This window comes from Carettochelys insculpta, chromosome 1 (genome assembly GCF_033958435.1).
Source record: "Carettochelys insculpta isolate YL-2023 chromosome 1, ASM3395843v1, whole genome shotgun sequence".
NCBI classification, from domain to species: domain Eukaryota; kingdom Metazoa; phylum Chordata; order Testudines; family Carettochelyidae; genus Carettochelys; species Carettochelys insculpta.
The window spans coordinates 126,665,091-126,679,060 of NC_134137.1; the positions used below are offsets into that span (position 1 = coordinate 126,665,091).

A 13,970-nucleotide genomic window follows, 5' to 3' on the forward strand; every position below is an offset into this window, starting at 1 on the left:
ACTGCTCCTGCAGGGGTGGCTGTGTGGACCTCTGGCTGCTGCTGCTGCTGCTGCTGGGGGTCCATGACTGCGTCGCTCGAGGTGTGCGTGCCTATGGCTCTGCGGACCACGTGCTGTGCAGGCTGTGTGTGTCTGGGAGGGGCCCTTTAAGGGAGCGGCTAGCTGTCGCCCCGGAAGTGCTAATCCGCCCTGTGACCCTGTCTGCAGCTGTTCCTGGAACCCTTATTTCGATGTGTGCTACTTTGGCGTGTAGACGTTCCCTCGCAGCACCTATTTCGATGTGGTGCTGCGCAACGTCGATGTTGAACGTCGACATTGCCAGCCCTGGATGTCGTGTAGACGTTATTCATCGAAATAGCCTATTTCGATGTCGCTACATTGAAAAAAGCTACTTCGATGTAGTGTTCACATGTAGATGTAGCTCTGGTGATATTGATTCAAAGACATGTGCCCCTACCAGGTAATAAGGACTACTTAGTTATTCTATCTTTCATTTAATTGCTGACTTAAAGTCAGGCAAAAAATGAACAACTCAGAACTTTGTGCATACTGAATGTGGACTTGAGCCCTGAGCATTTATATGGTTAGGCACTGGCTCTTATATAAGGATTTCCTAGGTTCAGATGAAACAACCTAATGTGTTTCTGCAACACATCTTTTTGGCAAAACAAGGTGTGAAATAGTCACATGTTAGATAATCACAAAAATTGCATCAAACACAAAGTAAAAATAATAACCCTGTGGACTCACACAGTTAGCTGTTACTTTATGTACAGCATGTAAGAACAGTTTTCTGTAACTGCAGACATCAGAATTATGAACAGAATCACTTCACATAGCATTCAAAATTTATATAGTGCTTGGAGATCTCCAGGAAAAAAAAATATAAATATGAATTAGCATAATTATTTCCATTTGATAGAAAAAAGATATGAGTCACAGAGATAAATTATTAGGTTTTTAGACATGCTAAGCATGCGCCCTTTACTCTTGACATCTGTTATGGGTATTCAGCTCCTCTGAAGAGCAAGGCATAAGTGATTAGCTCAAAATCTCATAGCAAAGCAGTGGCAGAGCCAACAATAAAACCTGGATGGGTCTTCTGACTTTCAGTCCTACAACCTGTGCACGAGACCATGGTGCCTTATGCCATATTCAAGCTGCCAACCTGTTGCATCAGTTTTAAGTAGTTGTTGACACATATCACAGCGGGATGGAGCGTACTTCCCTCATTGGCCCTAGGAGAGCTGAATTAAGTCAGGTGGATCCATTCAGCCAGTTAGAGTGCGAAGGGGTAGATTTAGGCATGTGACAGAAGTTAATTAGAAAGAAGCTCGTCTGTGAGGAAATAGTTGGGAGGCTGGCAACAATGTTGGAACTTCCCTTCCCTGTTCCCTTCCCCAACCTGAAGGGAGCGAGAGGAAAGTGGAGAAGTAGCATGGTAAGAAGTCCAGGAATAAGAGCAGTAAAGTTTATGTAAATGTAGACCTTCACTGCTCCTGAGGTGGTTCTGATTTGGAAACCAAAGCAGAGGTTAAGCCTGGCTTACTTTATCAATTTCTGCAGAGTGGAATAGCTCAGGGCAATAGAAACAACACCTGCTGGAGTGACATAAAGCAATGGGCACGAGGACTGCCTATAAAGGGACACCTTGAACACACATCCCCTAAAGGGAAAACTACTGAGTAACCCGGCCAAAGGCAAGTGAGATTCATGAACAGGAAGCAATAGCTCCTGAAGCAAGAAGGACTGTGGGCTAAAGAGATGGAGTGCAACCACAAGAAGGAGCGTCGCCCTGGTGAAGAACAGAACTGCCGGGAGGAGGTACCAGTGAGCAGAGCTCCCCATCGCATAACAGTCTGTGTAAGTATCACAAGCCAGTATTTTAACTAAATGGAAACCAAAGAGATTAGAAATTATTGAAAATCTTACCAAGCAGCTGTGATTTGTGTTTATTCTGGGTTTATCTGTAATGTATTTTACATATCGAAAATACAATAATTTCTCAAGGCAGTTTCTTTGCAAAGTGGTGAGATAAATATAACTAGTTTTGGTGTTTAAACCCCTTGGACAGCAAGCTAAATCAGTATAATTTTGTATATTCCCTAACATGTACAAGCTTTGGTCCTAATTTTGAAGTTAATTCACTAGTGTAAATCATGAGCAATAACAAAGTCAGTGAAAACCTTGTATAAGTGAGATCCGAATTATGTCATTTATTTGTAATGATTATTTATTTAGCTAAAGTTTATATCACTTGTGGAGGTTTGCAGGAAATAATTTCCTGTTAAATAATTTGCTATGGATACTCCATCTTATTTTGTGTAGTCACAAATTTTCACCACTAGATTATCTCTCTCATTCTAAATATTAGTCATGCCAATAAAAATCTAGCAAGCATCCATTCCAAGTCTAATTGGAATGTCAGTTCATTACAAGGAAGAATGTACCAAAATGAACATCTTTATAGGGAAAATCATGCTGATAATTTGTCATGATTTGAATTCTGTTGGCCAAGCCTGTAGCCAAAATGCCTGAGATTTAAAAGAAAGAAAGAAAGCCTCACAGTTTAATGAAAAAAGACACTTAAGCAGCATTTCAGACTGTGGTAGACTATTTTTTTCAGCTTGTAGACCTTTTGAAATGGGTGTGGGGTGTCCATTTGCCCTTGCAAAGCATTGAATAAAACAGAAGGATGAAACAGGAATGATGGGTGAAATTATTTATAGAACATGAAATATGTCAGAGAGAGATTAGGATAAATAAATAGCTTTTCCTCCTTTTCCTTCCATTTTACATTTTTTAAGAACACACGTTTGATACACAGCACTGTGTAGTGTGATAAGACATGGACTTCTCTGAGGTCACTCTTTTCTGCCTTTAAGCATTTGTTCTTTTGAATTTCTTTCAAGCAAATACTTCCGCATATTGCAAAAGAAAAAGAATACAGAACCTTTAGAAATGTCTATGAATTAAAGAGGCAGTTTGCTGGCCTTTAGTACTCATTCTTCCCACATAGAAATGCCTTTCACTTGTCAATGGCAAACGGCTGTTTATAGAACAAATCTTTCACTACATAGACATGAAGACAACAGGTGCTGGACAAAGTGATGTGAGCCTTTTGCTTGTGCCTAGGAGATTAAAACTCTAATTTGTGGGCAACTTTTTATAATATCTGGGTTTTTTTGGGGGGGAGGGGGGCTTAGTCCTCAAGTTTAATTCAGACTTCTTTCTCACACTAACCATTGTCAGGAGGCCTTTACAGGAGACAGCGAGGGACAAATTCTGCTCTTAGATATGTGCACCTGATCTCATTTATAATAACAAAAGCTGGCATATACATCTGTGGCAGAGTTTGTCCCTAACTAAGCAGATAAAAAGAAGACATCATTTTCCTTCAAATATTCTGTCTCTCTGGCTATGTCTACACTACAGTGCTCTTTCAAAAGAACTTCTTCCGGAAGATCTCCTCTGCAAAAACGCCTTTTGAAAGAGCTTGTCCACATACAAAAAGTGGATCAAAAAATTATTCTGCTCTTTTGAAAGAGAGCATCCACACAGCCCTCGCCATTTCAAAAGAACAGGCCAGGGGTTGAAAAATCCAGCATCATAAGGACTGCTCTCTCCAAAAAAAAAGGTCCGTGGGGCATCTCCACATGCTTTTTTTTCTAAAGAAGCTTTCGAAAGAATGCGCCCTTCCTGATCTGGGAGTGGAAAAGGGCTTTTGGAAGAAGAGCCATGTTCTTTCGATTTTGGATGGAAAGACCACATTTTGTGTGTGGACGCTCCGCATGTTCCTTCGAAAAAGGGCCAGGTTTTCCGAAAGAACTTGCTAGTGTAGACACAGCCTCTAAGCAAAAAAAGTGAAACTGTCCTCAATTCATTCCTCATCTTAAGTGCCCCTACATGGCCTGATTCTGCAAATCTCCTGGGGACTAAATTAGTTCTAAATTAATCTCAGGGGGTACACACAACCTTGCAGGCTTAGGCCCATGATAAATATGTTTGACTACTACCAGTATGTTATGGAATGCTCCCATTTCCTTGGGTAATATATTCACACAGAAGGAAATCACTTACTTACTTATATATAGCATATACTTATATAATGTATACTTATACTTACGGCTACTTACTGCTGGCATGATAAAAAAACATTTGGTGCTGCATGCACTAGAATGCTAAAAGAGTAGCTCTGGCTGCAAGGTCACCTGTCTCAGCACATTTCCTCAAGCATTCAGCTGGCATTATTCTTTCCATGGGCATACTGCCTGCCTCCACTTTCTTCAGGCACAGGAGTATGTGCACGCACACACACACACACACACATACACACACTTATTCTAGCAGTGGTGCTGGCAGCCGTATTTTGGTCCAAACGTACCAGTCCAGACAATGTCACAAGCCATTCTCTTATGTAACACTCCTGACAACTCAAAGTGGGCTTTTACCCAATTTCCTAGCTTCAATTCATTACTATTGCTACTTCCATAGTGCCTAGACTAGGACTCTAGTGACCCGTGCACTGTACAAACAACAAACGGGAGGTACTGCCTTCCCTAACGTGTTTACAACTGACATGGACAGAAGTGGGGAGAAGAAATGGGGAGATGTGACATGACTTGTCCAATGTCACTCAGCAGGTGAGTGGCAGTCAAGAACCCATCCCAAGTGTCTCCAATGCCCTATCCACTAGATCGTACTGGTTTCCTGTTGTCTCATCACAAATGTGAATGTGCCGCTATCTCACAAGTCCAGACTAATGCCTTATGAAATATGAGCAAAGGCAGGTAGGGAGGGAGCAGAATTCCCCTGAATTTTAGCCTTTAAAAAAATAAAGCTTTACAAGATAGACAAGGTGGGTGATGTTTCATCTTTTATTGGATAGTAAAAGGTATTACCTCCCCCCCTTTGTCTTTCTAAAATCACGGGACTGATATGGCTACAACATCACTTCATAAAGGTTTACAAAGCATTTAAAGGTAGGTAATATACCTTATGATTTCACATAAATTCTTAACTTAAAAAAGGACTGATGAAGTAGGAGCTAGAGGAACAAATGCATTTTTCTAAAGAACGTGATATTCATGTAAATACTTGTTCTTATGCAGGGGTTTCCTCAGGTAGATCTCAAAGTCCTTTGAAGGGGAGATAATAATCCCTACCAAGTTTTGAGTCAGAGGCACAGAAGGATAAAGTGGTTTGCCCAAGGTCATGCTGGAGGTCAAAGGCAGAGCCAGAAATGAATCCCAGAGCCAGCCATGGTACATGACGACCTGCTCAGCCAGGATGGTGCCCTGCTACCCCCACATCCAGCATGGAGTCTGAAAGGATCCAGCAACATACAGTGACTGTGGACTAAAAAGTCATTCTGTTTCTGAAAATGGTCCTAGAGCAGGTTTTCAAACGGTATTAGCAGAAAATCCTGGGTCCATACTCAGAGAAGTTGTTTGATAACACCTCAAGGACTTGTGACATTGTCTGCACTGGTACATTTGGAGCAAAAGAAAGAAAAAAATCCCACTGCTGAGCCTGCAGCAGACTCTGAAGGGACCGAAGCCACTCTGTGCCTGATAAGTTTCTGACTCCATTTTAGTGTTTATTGATACACTAATGGCAGATATTTCTGCTCTAAAAACCAATGTGCAAGTTCTGAGGAACCAAGTGCTAGCCAAGGCATCTGCTAATCCTAGTGCCTTGGTGTCTCCCTCCTTCCACCATCACAATATGGAGCTCAAAAGCGTACCTGAGAAAACATACAGTATACCCTTAAAAAGCATTTTTACTGGAAAGGCACAAACTGTTGCTAAGGCCGTTCATGTTTATTAAAACTAATAACAACATGTCAGCATACATTTAAGTTTGTTGCTCTAATCTTCAATGGCCTAGGAAGCTGCCTCAATACAGTGAACTGTCTGTCTGGGGAAATGTTTTCCATTTCCAGAACTAATCCATTTCAGCTGGACATCATCCATGTTATTAATTGATGTCAAAATACAGGCTGAACCTCTCTAGTCTGGAACTCTCTCCTATCTGGCAACATCTGTAATCCAGCATGATTTTAGTTAGCCAGATGACTACTTATCATGGGTGGCACTGTAAAGTTTGTTTACAGCCACCAGTCCTGCCTTTCAGTGTTCTGTGCTATTATTTAGCTGTAATTTACCCCTTAAATGCCTTTGAAGAACCCAGTGAGCAGTGGAAGTGGTAATGCTGGTCAACAGTATTGACCTTCTGTGGTTTGGCAAAGTCTCTTGTTCTGTACCAGTGCAGTCCTGAGGGTGCTGGACTAGACAGGATCAACCTTTACAGCATCCTAAATACAGATGGCTGTATCAAGGGAGGCTTCATGCATATATCTTCAAGCTGGTGGTTGAGACAAGCTGATCACAAAGCTCCAGAAATGTAGCTTTCTTCATGCAAATGTTCTGGACCCAGGTCTGCATCATCCCAGGTCTGCATGATGCAAGAAGTGCTGGTCTACATTTATACTGAGGGGATACATGTAAGCACACTCTTCCTTCTTCCTTCATTCTTCATCCAAAGCTCTACCATTTCCTTTAGTAAGTCATAGAATGCTGCCAAAATGTTCAACAGCACCTCACAGAAGTTCTTTCTGTTTTCTGACACACAAATGAAAGCACAACCAAGAGCCCTTCTTGGAGAAGGGTATCCATGTTGCTCGAGAGGCTGTACTGGCAGGCTGCTCAACCTTCCTGCAATATGCCAGGCAGGCAGTAAAGCTCTCACACTGTGAACCACATCCAAGGGACCACAGCAACCACATTTCACAAGGACACTAGCAAGTCTGGCTAGTTTGATTCAGGTCTGCAAAGTGTGACATAGATGGCAGAGACCCAGGTCCCCATTCCCGTTAGAAAAGTCTTAAGGTAGGGTTTAGAATCAGCGTAGACACTCATGCCCCAGGTTCTCTAACATGAGTCAGCAGATTCAAATCGCACTCATGTTGGGCTTACACTGCAGTGTACACTCTCCCCAGCTGACCCTTCAATTTGGCCAACAGGTTTGCAATTTTCTCAACACACATCCATCCCATTTCATAGGCTGAAATGCCCTTTTCCTCTGCAGGTTTGAATATGTGTTTCTGTTTGCTTGAATGTATGTCAGGACACAATCACTGGAAAAAAATATTTTTGTACTCTGATTTGCAAGAGTCAATGGAAGCACATAAAAACTTCTTCAGTTTTGTATTGTTTGGCTCAGTTAACTGGGCTGTTACTATTCCTGAAACTAGCTATATTTTCCTCTTCATCATATTTCCTGTATAGTAATTGACCTTTTCCATAAAGAAAATGTAAATATATGGCAATATGCTGTGTGTGTAACAAATGAAATATAAAACAAAACATGAACCTTTACTATGGGGTTCATTTAGGGCCATAAGAGAGTCCGAAGACCCTTTAGGGTTACAATTTCACAAGGATATGGGAACTCAGCTATCAGACATACTTCTTTGATAATTTTTTTTGGAATACTATTTATTCAAGTTTTAGTCCCATGCACTCCAATCTCATTCAAAATCTTTCTGATCTAATACTCATATGTAACGTATTGTGGGTTGCAATTTCAATGAAGTCCATTATGATCATTTTCGTTGCAAAAATCACCTTAAATCAAGCACACAGGAAGACTGTTAGCATGGGCAGTGCTACTACATATTATTTAATTTTGTTTGTGAAAATTAGTTTAAAAATGAAATGTAATTCTGTAATTTAATTTAATGTTTGGGGTCTTAATCTTAACAGAAATTTAACTTTTACATGGATTTATGCCTAAGAAACATTGGAAATTTCATCTCAAAGTCATATGCTCAGCATGCCCAGAATGCTGAAATAAATGATGTTTTTACTAGGGTGGTTGATCAGATTAATATTTAAAAGTGGGAGAAATGGCTCCACTGTGTTGACAGCTACCATTGACTGAGTGAGAGGATACTCACCAGCAGCAATGAAAATGCCTCCACCTGCTTTGTACAGAATATGACTGGCAAAGGGAGCTGCACAGATGATGAAGAAGCTGGCCACCAGAACAGTGATCACTCCCAGGAGCATGAGCACAGTCCAAACACCACGATAAACTGGATACCCAGAAAAGGAAAAGAAGACAAACATCCTTAGAACTCAAATACACTTTTGTAGGAAAGGTTTTTTTCCTCTTTTCTTTTTTCTTATTATCTATCCAAACAATAATTCCATGACTACTTCTATTTATATATTTTACCATATGGGCTGAATTATGTTTGAAGCTTAGATTTTATCTGCAGATCATGGCTAGGTCTACACGTGAAGCCTACATCGAAATAGCTTATTATGTAGCAACATCGAAATAGGCTATTTCAATGAATAACGTCTACACGTCCTCCAGGGCTGGCAATGTCGATGTTCAGCTTCGACGTTGCGTGGCACCACATCGAAATAGGCGCTGCGAGGGAACGTCTACACGCCAAAGTAGCACACATCGAAATAAGGGTGCCAGGCACAGCTGCAGACAGGGTCACAGGGCAGACTCAACAGCAAGCCACTCCCTTAAAGGGCCCCTCCCAGACACAGTTGCACTATACAACACAAGATACACAGAGCCTACAACTGGTTGCAGACCCTGTGCCTGCAGCATGGATCCCCAGCTGCCGCAGCAGCAGCCAGAAGCCCTGGGCTAAGGGCTGCTGCCCACGGTGACCATAGAGCCCCGCAGGGGCTGGAGAGAGAGCATCTCTCAACCCCCCAGCTGATGGCCGCCATGGAGGACCTGGCAATTTCGACGTTGCGGGACGCGGATCGTCTACACGGTCCCTACTTCGACGTTGAACGTCGAAGTAGGGCGCTATTCCGATCCCCTCATGAGGTTAGCGACTTCGACGTCTCGCCGCCTAACGTCGAAGTTAATTTCGAAATAGCGCCCGACGCGTGTAGCCGCGACGGGCGCTATTTCGAAGTTAGTGCCGCTACTTCGAAGTAGCGTGCACGTGTAGACACAGCTCATGAATCATATAGTAGAGGAACATGAAAACATGGTCTCTGTATTTACACAGTACATGCATGCTTAATGAATTCATTTACTTGACCAAATTTAAGTAGTTTAAAAAATGGTGCATAAAAACAATAGCCAGGAAACATTTGGATCACTGCTCAACTTGACTGTATACAATTGCTTTCTCAAAGTTAAAGACTGAGAAAAAGTGGTAACATATTTAAAGAATGGGGTCCCTTTTACTGGGACCCCACTCTTTAAATACCCCTCTGACATCATCCCCCCACTCATGTATCTGATAAAGTGGGTCTTTGCCCACGAAAGCTTATGCTCCAAAATATCTGTTAGTCTATAAGGTGCCACAGGACTTGTTGTTCTCGAAGATACAGACTAACACAGCTACCTCTCTGATACTAGTAACTTATTGAAATCCTTTGTGCTGAGCCAACACTACCCCTAACCATCTAAGATCCTGTCTTGAATAAGTTTTAAGAAAACCTAATGCAGCAAAACCAGAAAGACAAATATAAATGATGTTTCTGAAGAACAACTAAGTGCTTTTAATCAAACCCTTTCTGCCAGTAAAGCCCTTTGTACTTTATTAAATGTAACATTTCAGAAAACCCTGATACTAAAGGACAAGCCATGCTGAATTAATGGATGGAGCTGGTGATAAATAGGCTATGAGTTTTGAACATAGATTGGTCAAAAAAGTGTTTCTAGCAATAATTTTTAACTGGTTAATTACATGCCTCAAGCTAAATCATCATTTGACTAAGGCTAACACAGCAAAATAAATTCCTCTTTTAAATGTAAGGAGTGAGATAATGCAGCCCATCAGCCAAATTGGAGTTGTTACAACCTCCAGCTCTGGATCTGAAAATTGCAAAGACTGGAAATACAGTCAGTAAAAATATTTCCACCTGGATAAGAAAAACCATGCAAACCAGATAGCAACTAAGAAAAAGTGACTTCTTAATACCATTGACTAACTGGTATTACTCTTTTTGGCACGACACTACTAAGCAGCTTTCAACATTTGGATTTGTAAGCTGAAACTTTCTACAGCTCTTTAGAAGCAGCCACTCAGATTTTGTCTAGACAAGGGTTTTAAGGTACACTGCTAGAAGGTATTAGTTAATTCCATCCAGGTTATATGTTCTAAAAGTCTACAGTCCTTAACTTGACCAGTTTTAGCCTGTGTTGAAATATACGCTTCCTGGTCCAGACTAGACTTTTAGAACGTGTAAGTTTAATATGTTAACTAATACCTTCTTGTCATCAGAGTTTTAAATATTAGTAAGTCTCTGAGTCATATGGTGATATTCACATGAGTCATTCAGGAAGCTTCATCACAGCCTGCAGGCCCAATGGACATTGCTTCCCCATTTAAAACCTAAATTGCTAAATTAGTCTTAAACTGTCAGAGCTATGACCATAAAAATGTGGTCATCAGTTTCTCTTACCCTAACTTAAACCAAGGTCCAGATACGGCTGTGGTTTGGCCTGAAATCCCAGAATTCCAGAACATGGAAAGGGAGGGGGCAAAAGGAAGCGAAAGAGAGGGGCACAGACAAGAAGGACGCGATAATAAGAGTGGCTACTGAGGGCAGCTGCAACACAGAGGCCAGCAGGGCTGGGGCTCCACCGTCTTGCCTGCCTCAAAACCAGAGCCCATCCTTCCTTGGAGAGCCTAGAGGCCGCAGAAGGGGCTGCTGAAGGATGGAGTTGTTCCTGGAGATGAGCAAGCCCCAGAGCCTGATACCTCGCCCCCAGACAGCATGTAAGGCGGGGGGCAGCCCCAAAGCCTGGCCAGCCCCTGGGCCCGCCCCCAAAAGGCTGCAGGATGGAGGGGGTCACTGGATGCTGAGGTTAGCCCCCAAAAAGCTGCCCCCTCCAACAAGTGCCTGGCTGATGCCGGGAGGTGCTGGAGGCCGAGGCCAGCTTGCAGAGCGCTGCCTTGGCCCCAGCAAGCTGCCGGATGGGGTCACCACCCCCAGAAGCAAAGACCACCCCCAGAGATGCTACAAGCCTGGAGGGCAGCAGCAGGATGGGCACTGCCCCCAGAGTGCTGCCCGCATCCCGACAGGCTGGAGGAGGGGTCAGCTGGAGTCCGGGGCCAACTGCCCAGCCCCCACACAACAACCATTCAGCCCCAGATCCTTCCCTCCCAAGAGGAGTCACTGGCCAGAGTGCAGCCTCGGCCCTCTGAGGAGAAGCCACTGGCTGGGGAACACTGCCCTGGCACTCTAGCAGGAGCTGCCACCACGGCAGTGCCACCCTCACTGCCACTGTTGGCCCCAATAACACCCCCCACACAACACACTCACGTCCCAGCCCCCCGTCCTGAGACCCTGCCTTAATTGCTGCATCTCCCATCCACCTTCACTTCTGCACACCAACCCTCTGCCTTGAGCCCTGCCCCCCATTCTCTGCCCTAAGCCACCAACACCTGCCCTTCCTCACCCCCAGAACCCTCACTCCAGCCTTCATTCTCCAAAAATGCTACCATTGTAAACATGTACATTTTTAATTTATTTTCAGAAAATTACTTCAGTTAAAGATGTGGGCAATGACGGGTACATCTGCTAGTTAGCTATAAACTAAATCTGTGACAGGTGATGTGTCTGTGTCTGTGTCTGCGTCCGTGTGTATTTGTATGTATGGCACTAGCATTTTTGTTTAAAGTATTTACCAATGAAGCCTGTAAATACAATGACAAACTTCTAAGACACTCCCAGTCTCAGTTCTTGTAGCGATCAACACATTAATTGCCAATTTTGCAAACTGTTAAGTGAAGCAAACTTGACAGTCAAGAGTACGTAACTTTGCAAAACCAAAAATTGAGATTTTTCAAACACATTATTTGCCAAAAGTTATCCTAACTATTGTCTCCTAAAAGGGAAAAAGGCAGAAGTCATAGTAAATACATGGAAGGAAGCATTATGGTAATAAAATGCTAAGCTGTCGATGACATTTCTGGTACTAGTTTGGGAAAACACTCAAAAATGGTTTGACTCCTTCCTGTGGGGCTGCATCCAGAAAGAGTAGCAGGCAACTTCTCTCCTGGCACTGGAGTGCTCAGCTGTAGCATTCCACAGGCTCAGACCACTGTCCTAGCTTATACAGTATTTACAAGTGGCATGTAGACAAACTGAGTCTCTTTGGACTCACATGTCAACAATAGCTAAAGGAAACTCAACTGTTTATCTTTCACAACATCCGTGAGCCCCTCTGTCATTCTGCTATCCTGATTTCCAGCCAAGATCAGCACATGGCCGCAAAAGACTTGATGGAAGTCAGTGGCACTGAAAGCTGCCATGGGCCCTGGGGCAAGGTGGCCGTGGCTCAGCAGCCCAGAAGGGGTGGGGCCAAGGCCAGTCAGTCCTCAATGCCACCTGGACCGCGGTGCTGCTCTTCCCCACCCCCACTCCTTCACAGCTGTATGGAGCAATGCTGCCAAGGCATTTCAAAGGGGCCCAGAGATCCAGCCACTGCTGCTGCCAAAGTAGCTACAGCTCCAGGCCCCTTTGAAACGCTGGGCCCAGGAGCAATTGTGCCCTTCTCTCCCTCCCCCGTTGGTGGGCCTGGCTGAAGTTAAACTCCAGCAAAAATGAATTTATTCTGGTGAAGTGAAAGGCTTTACAGTGCTTGTCACGATGTGGTGTCTCCCAGACTCTAAGATGGTTGGAAATCCAGGAGTCCCTCTGGACTGTCTACTGAAGCTGGCCTTCCACACAGTGTCAGCCACAGAAACGTATTCTTTCATCTCTGATGAGCAAGAAGACCTTTCAGCCTTAACACCAACTTGGTCAGGTGTCCATGAACACCTTCATTACGCAATTCCATCTATGATGGCTTGAAACTATCATCCTTCGAAAAGGCTGGAACTGTCACAGAATGGAGCAGCAAGCCTCACCAGCAACACAGTCTACCCGGTACTTTTCCACTCTGCTGGGTTCCTTTTGAACGGCGAGTTGACTTTAGGATCTCCATTTTCATTTTTCCAGATCCTTAAGCACTTAGACCGAGAATAACTAAAGGACTCCCTGGTTCACCAGGATCTCATCAAATCCACTTCTAAAGAACAATGCAGTTGTCTAAAGCCTTGTGTGTGCAAGAGATAGATCATTCTGGGTGGTAGACCACTGACTTTCAAATGCATTCCAGTGGGAACTATGAATCTCTGTGAACCTCACTACCTCCAGATCCAAATGCATATCCCACTTCTTTTGCCTTGGTTTCCCGTACAGAAACACTTAATCATAAATACATACAAATCCCACCTAACTCACTTCCTCTGGGGGGGCAGAATAGAGAATATCTTTATTCTGATTACATGAAACACATTAGTGTCATTACTTTAAACTTTAGATGGTGTTTAGAAACCACAGTGATGGGGCCTGTATAAGAACCAAGAGTGAAATGTTTCAAAATTTACCTGTAGCATTTTATTTTAAACTAATTACATACAAAGTGCTGTGCATTAAGGCATTCTTGGTTATGGACCTGTGCTACCAGAAGTGCTCAAAAGGAAATAACAAGATACTCCCAAACCTCACACTAGTGATGTATAAAAACCTGCCAATCACTTGGAAAAACTAAGGGCCAAATTATGAAATCTTTGCTTCACACTGAATATCTTATTCTACAACTCAATCAACTACCTCTTGGAAGGAGCTTGGATGTTAGTTTGTAATACAGCCCACAGAAAGAGACAGTATTGTTATTCTGCCTGAAGCAGAAGCAGACTGGGATGGATGGGGAGATTATAACTCCCTGAATCACCATCTCTCTGGGCTTGTCTACTTATCAGAAGGTCAACACTCATGAGGCCAATCTTCCAGGCTTCGATTTAGCATATGTAGCTAGAGTCAACGTATTTTACATTAATTTTCTGAGCCCTCCTCACATCACAGAAGTCTCTCTTGTCCATTTCCCTTTCTCCACCGCAAGGATTACCAGAGTCGACGGGGTGCCCA

At 43.2% G+C, this 13,970-nt stretch overlaps 1 protein-coding gene across 1 annotated transcript in view; it reads right to left on the reverse strand.

Moving 5' to 3' along the window:
* The window catches only part of TMEM182 (transmembrane protein 182), a 45,985-nt gene that overhangs the window by 15,609 nt on the left and 16,406 nt on the right, over positions 1–13,970 (reverse strand). The window contains exon 4 of the mRNA XM_074991370.1: positions 7,961–8,098. Within this exon, the coding sequence (XP_074847471.1) occupies positions 7,961–8,098 (138 nt within the window). The remainder of the gene's footprint in view (positions 1–7,960; positions 8,099–13,970) is intronic.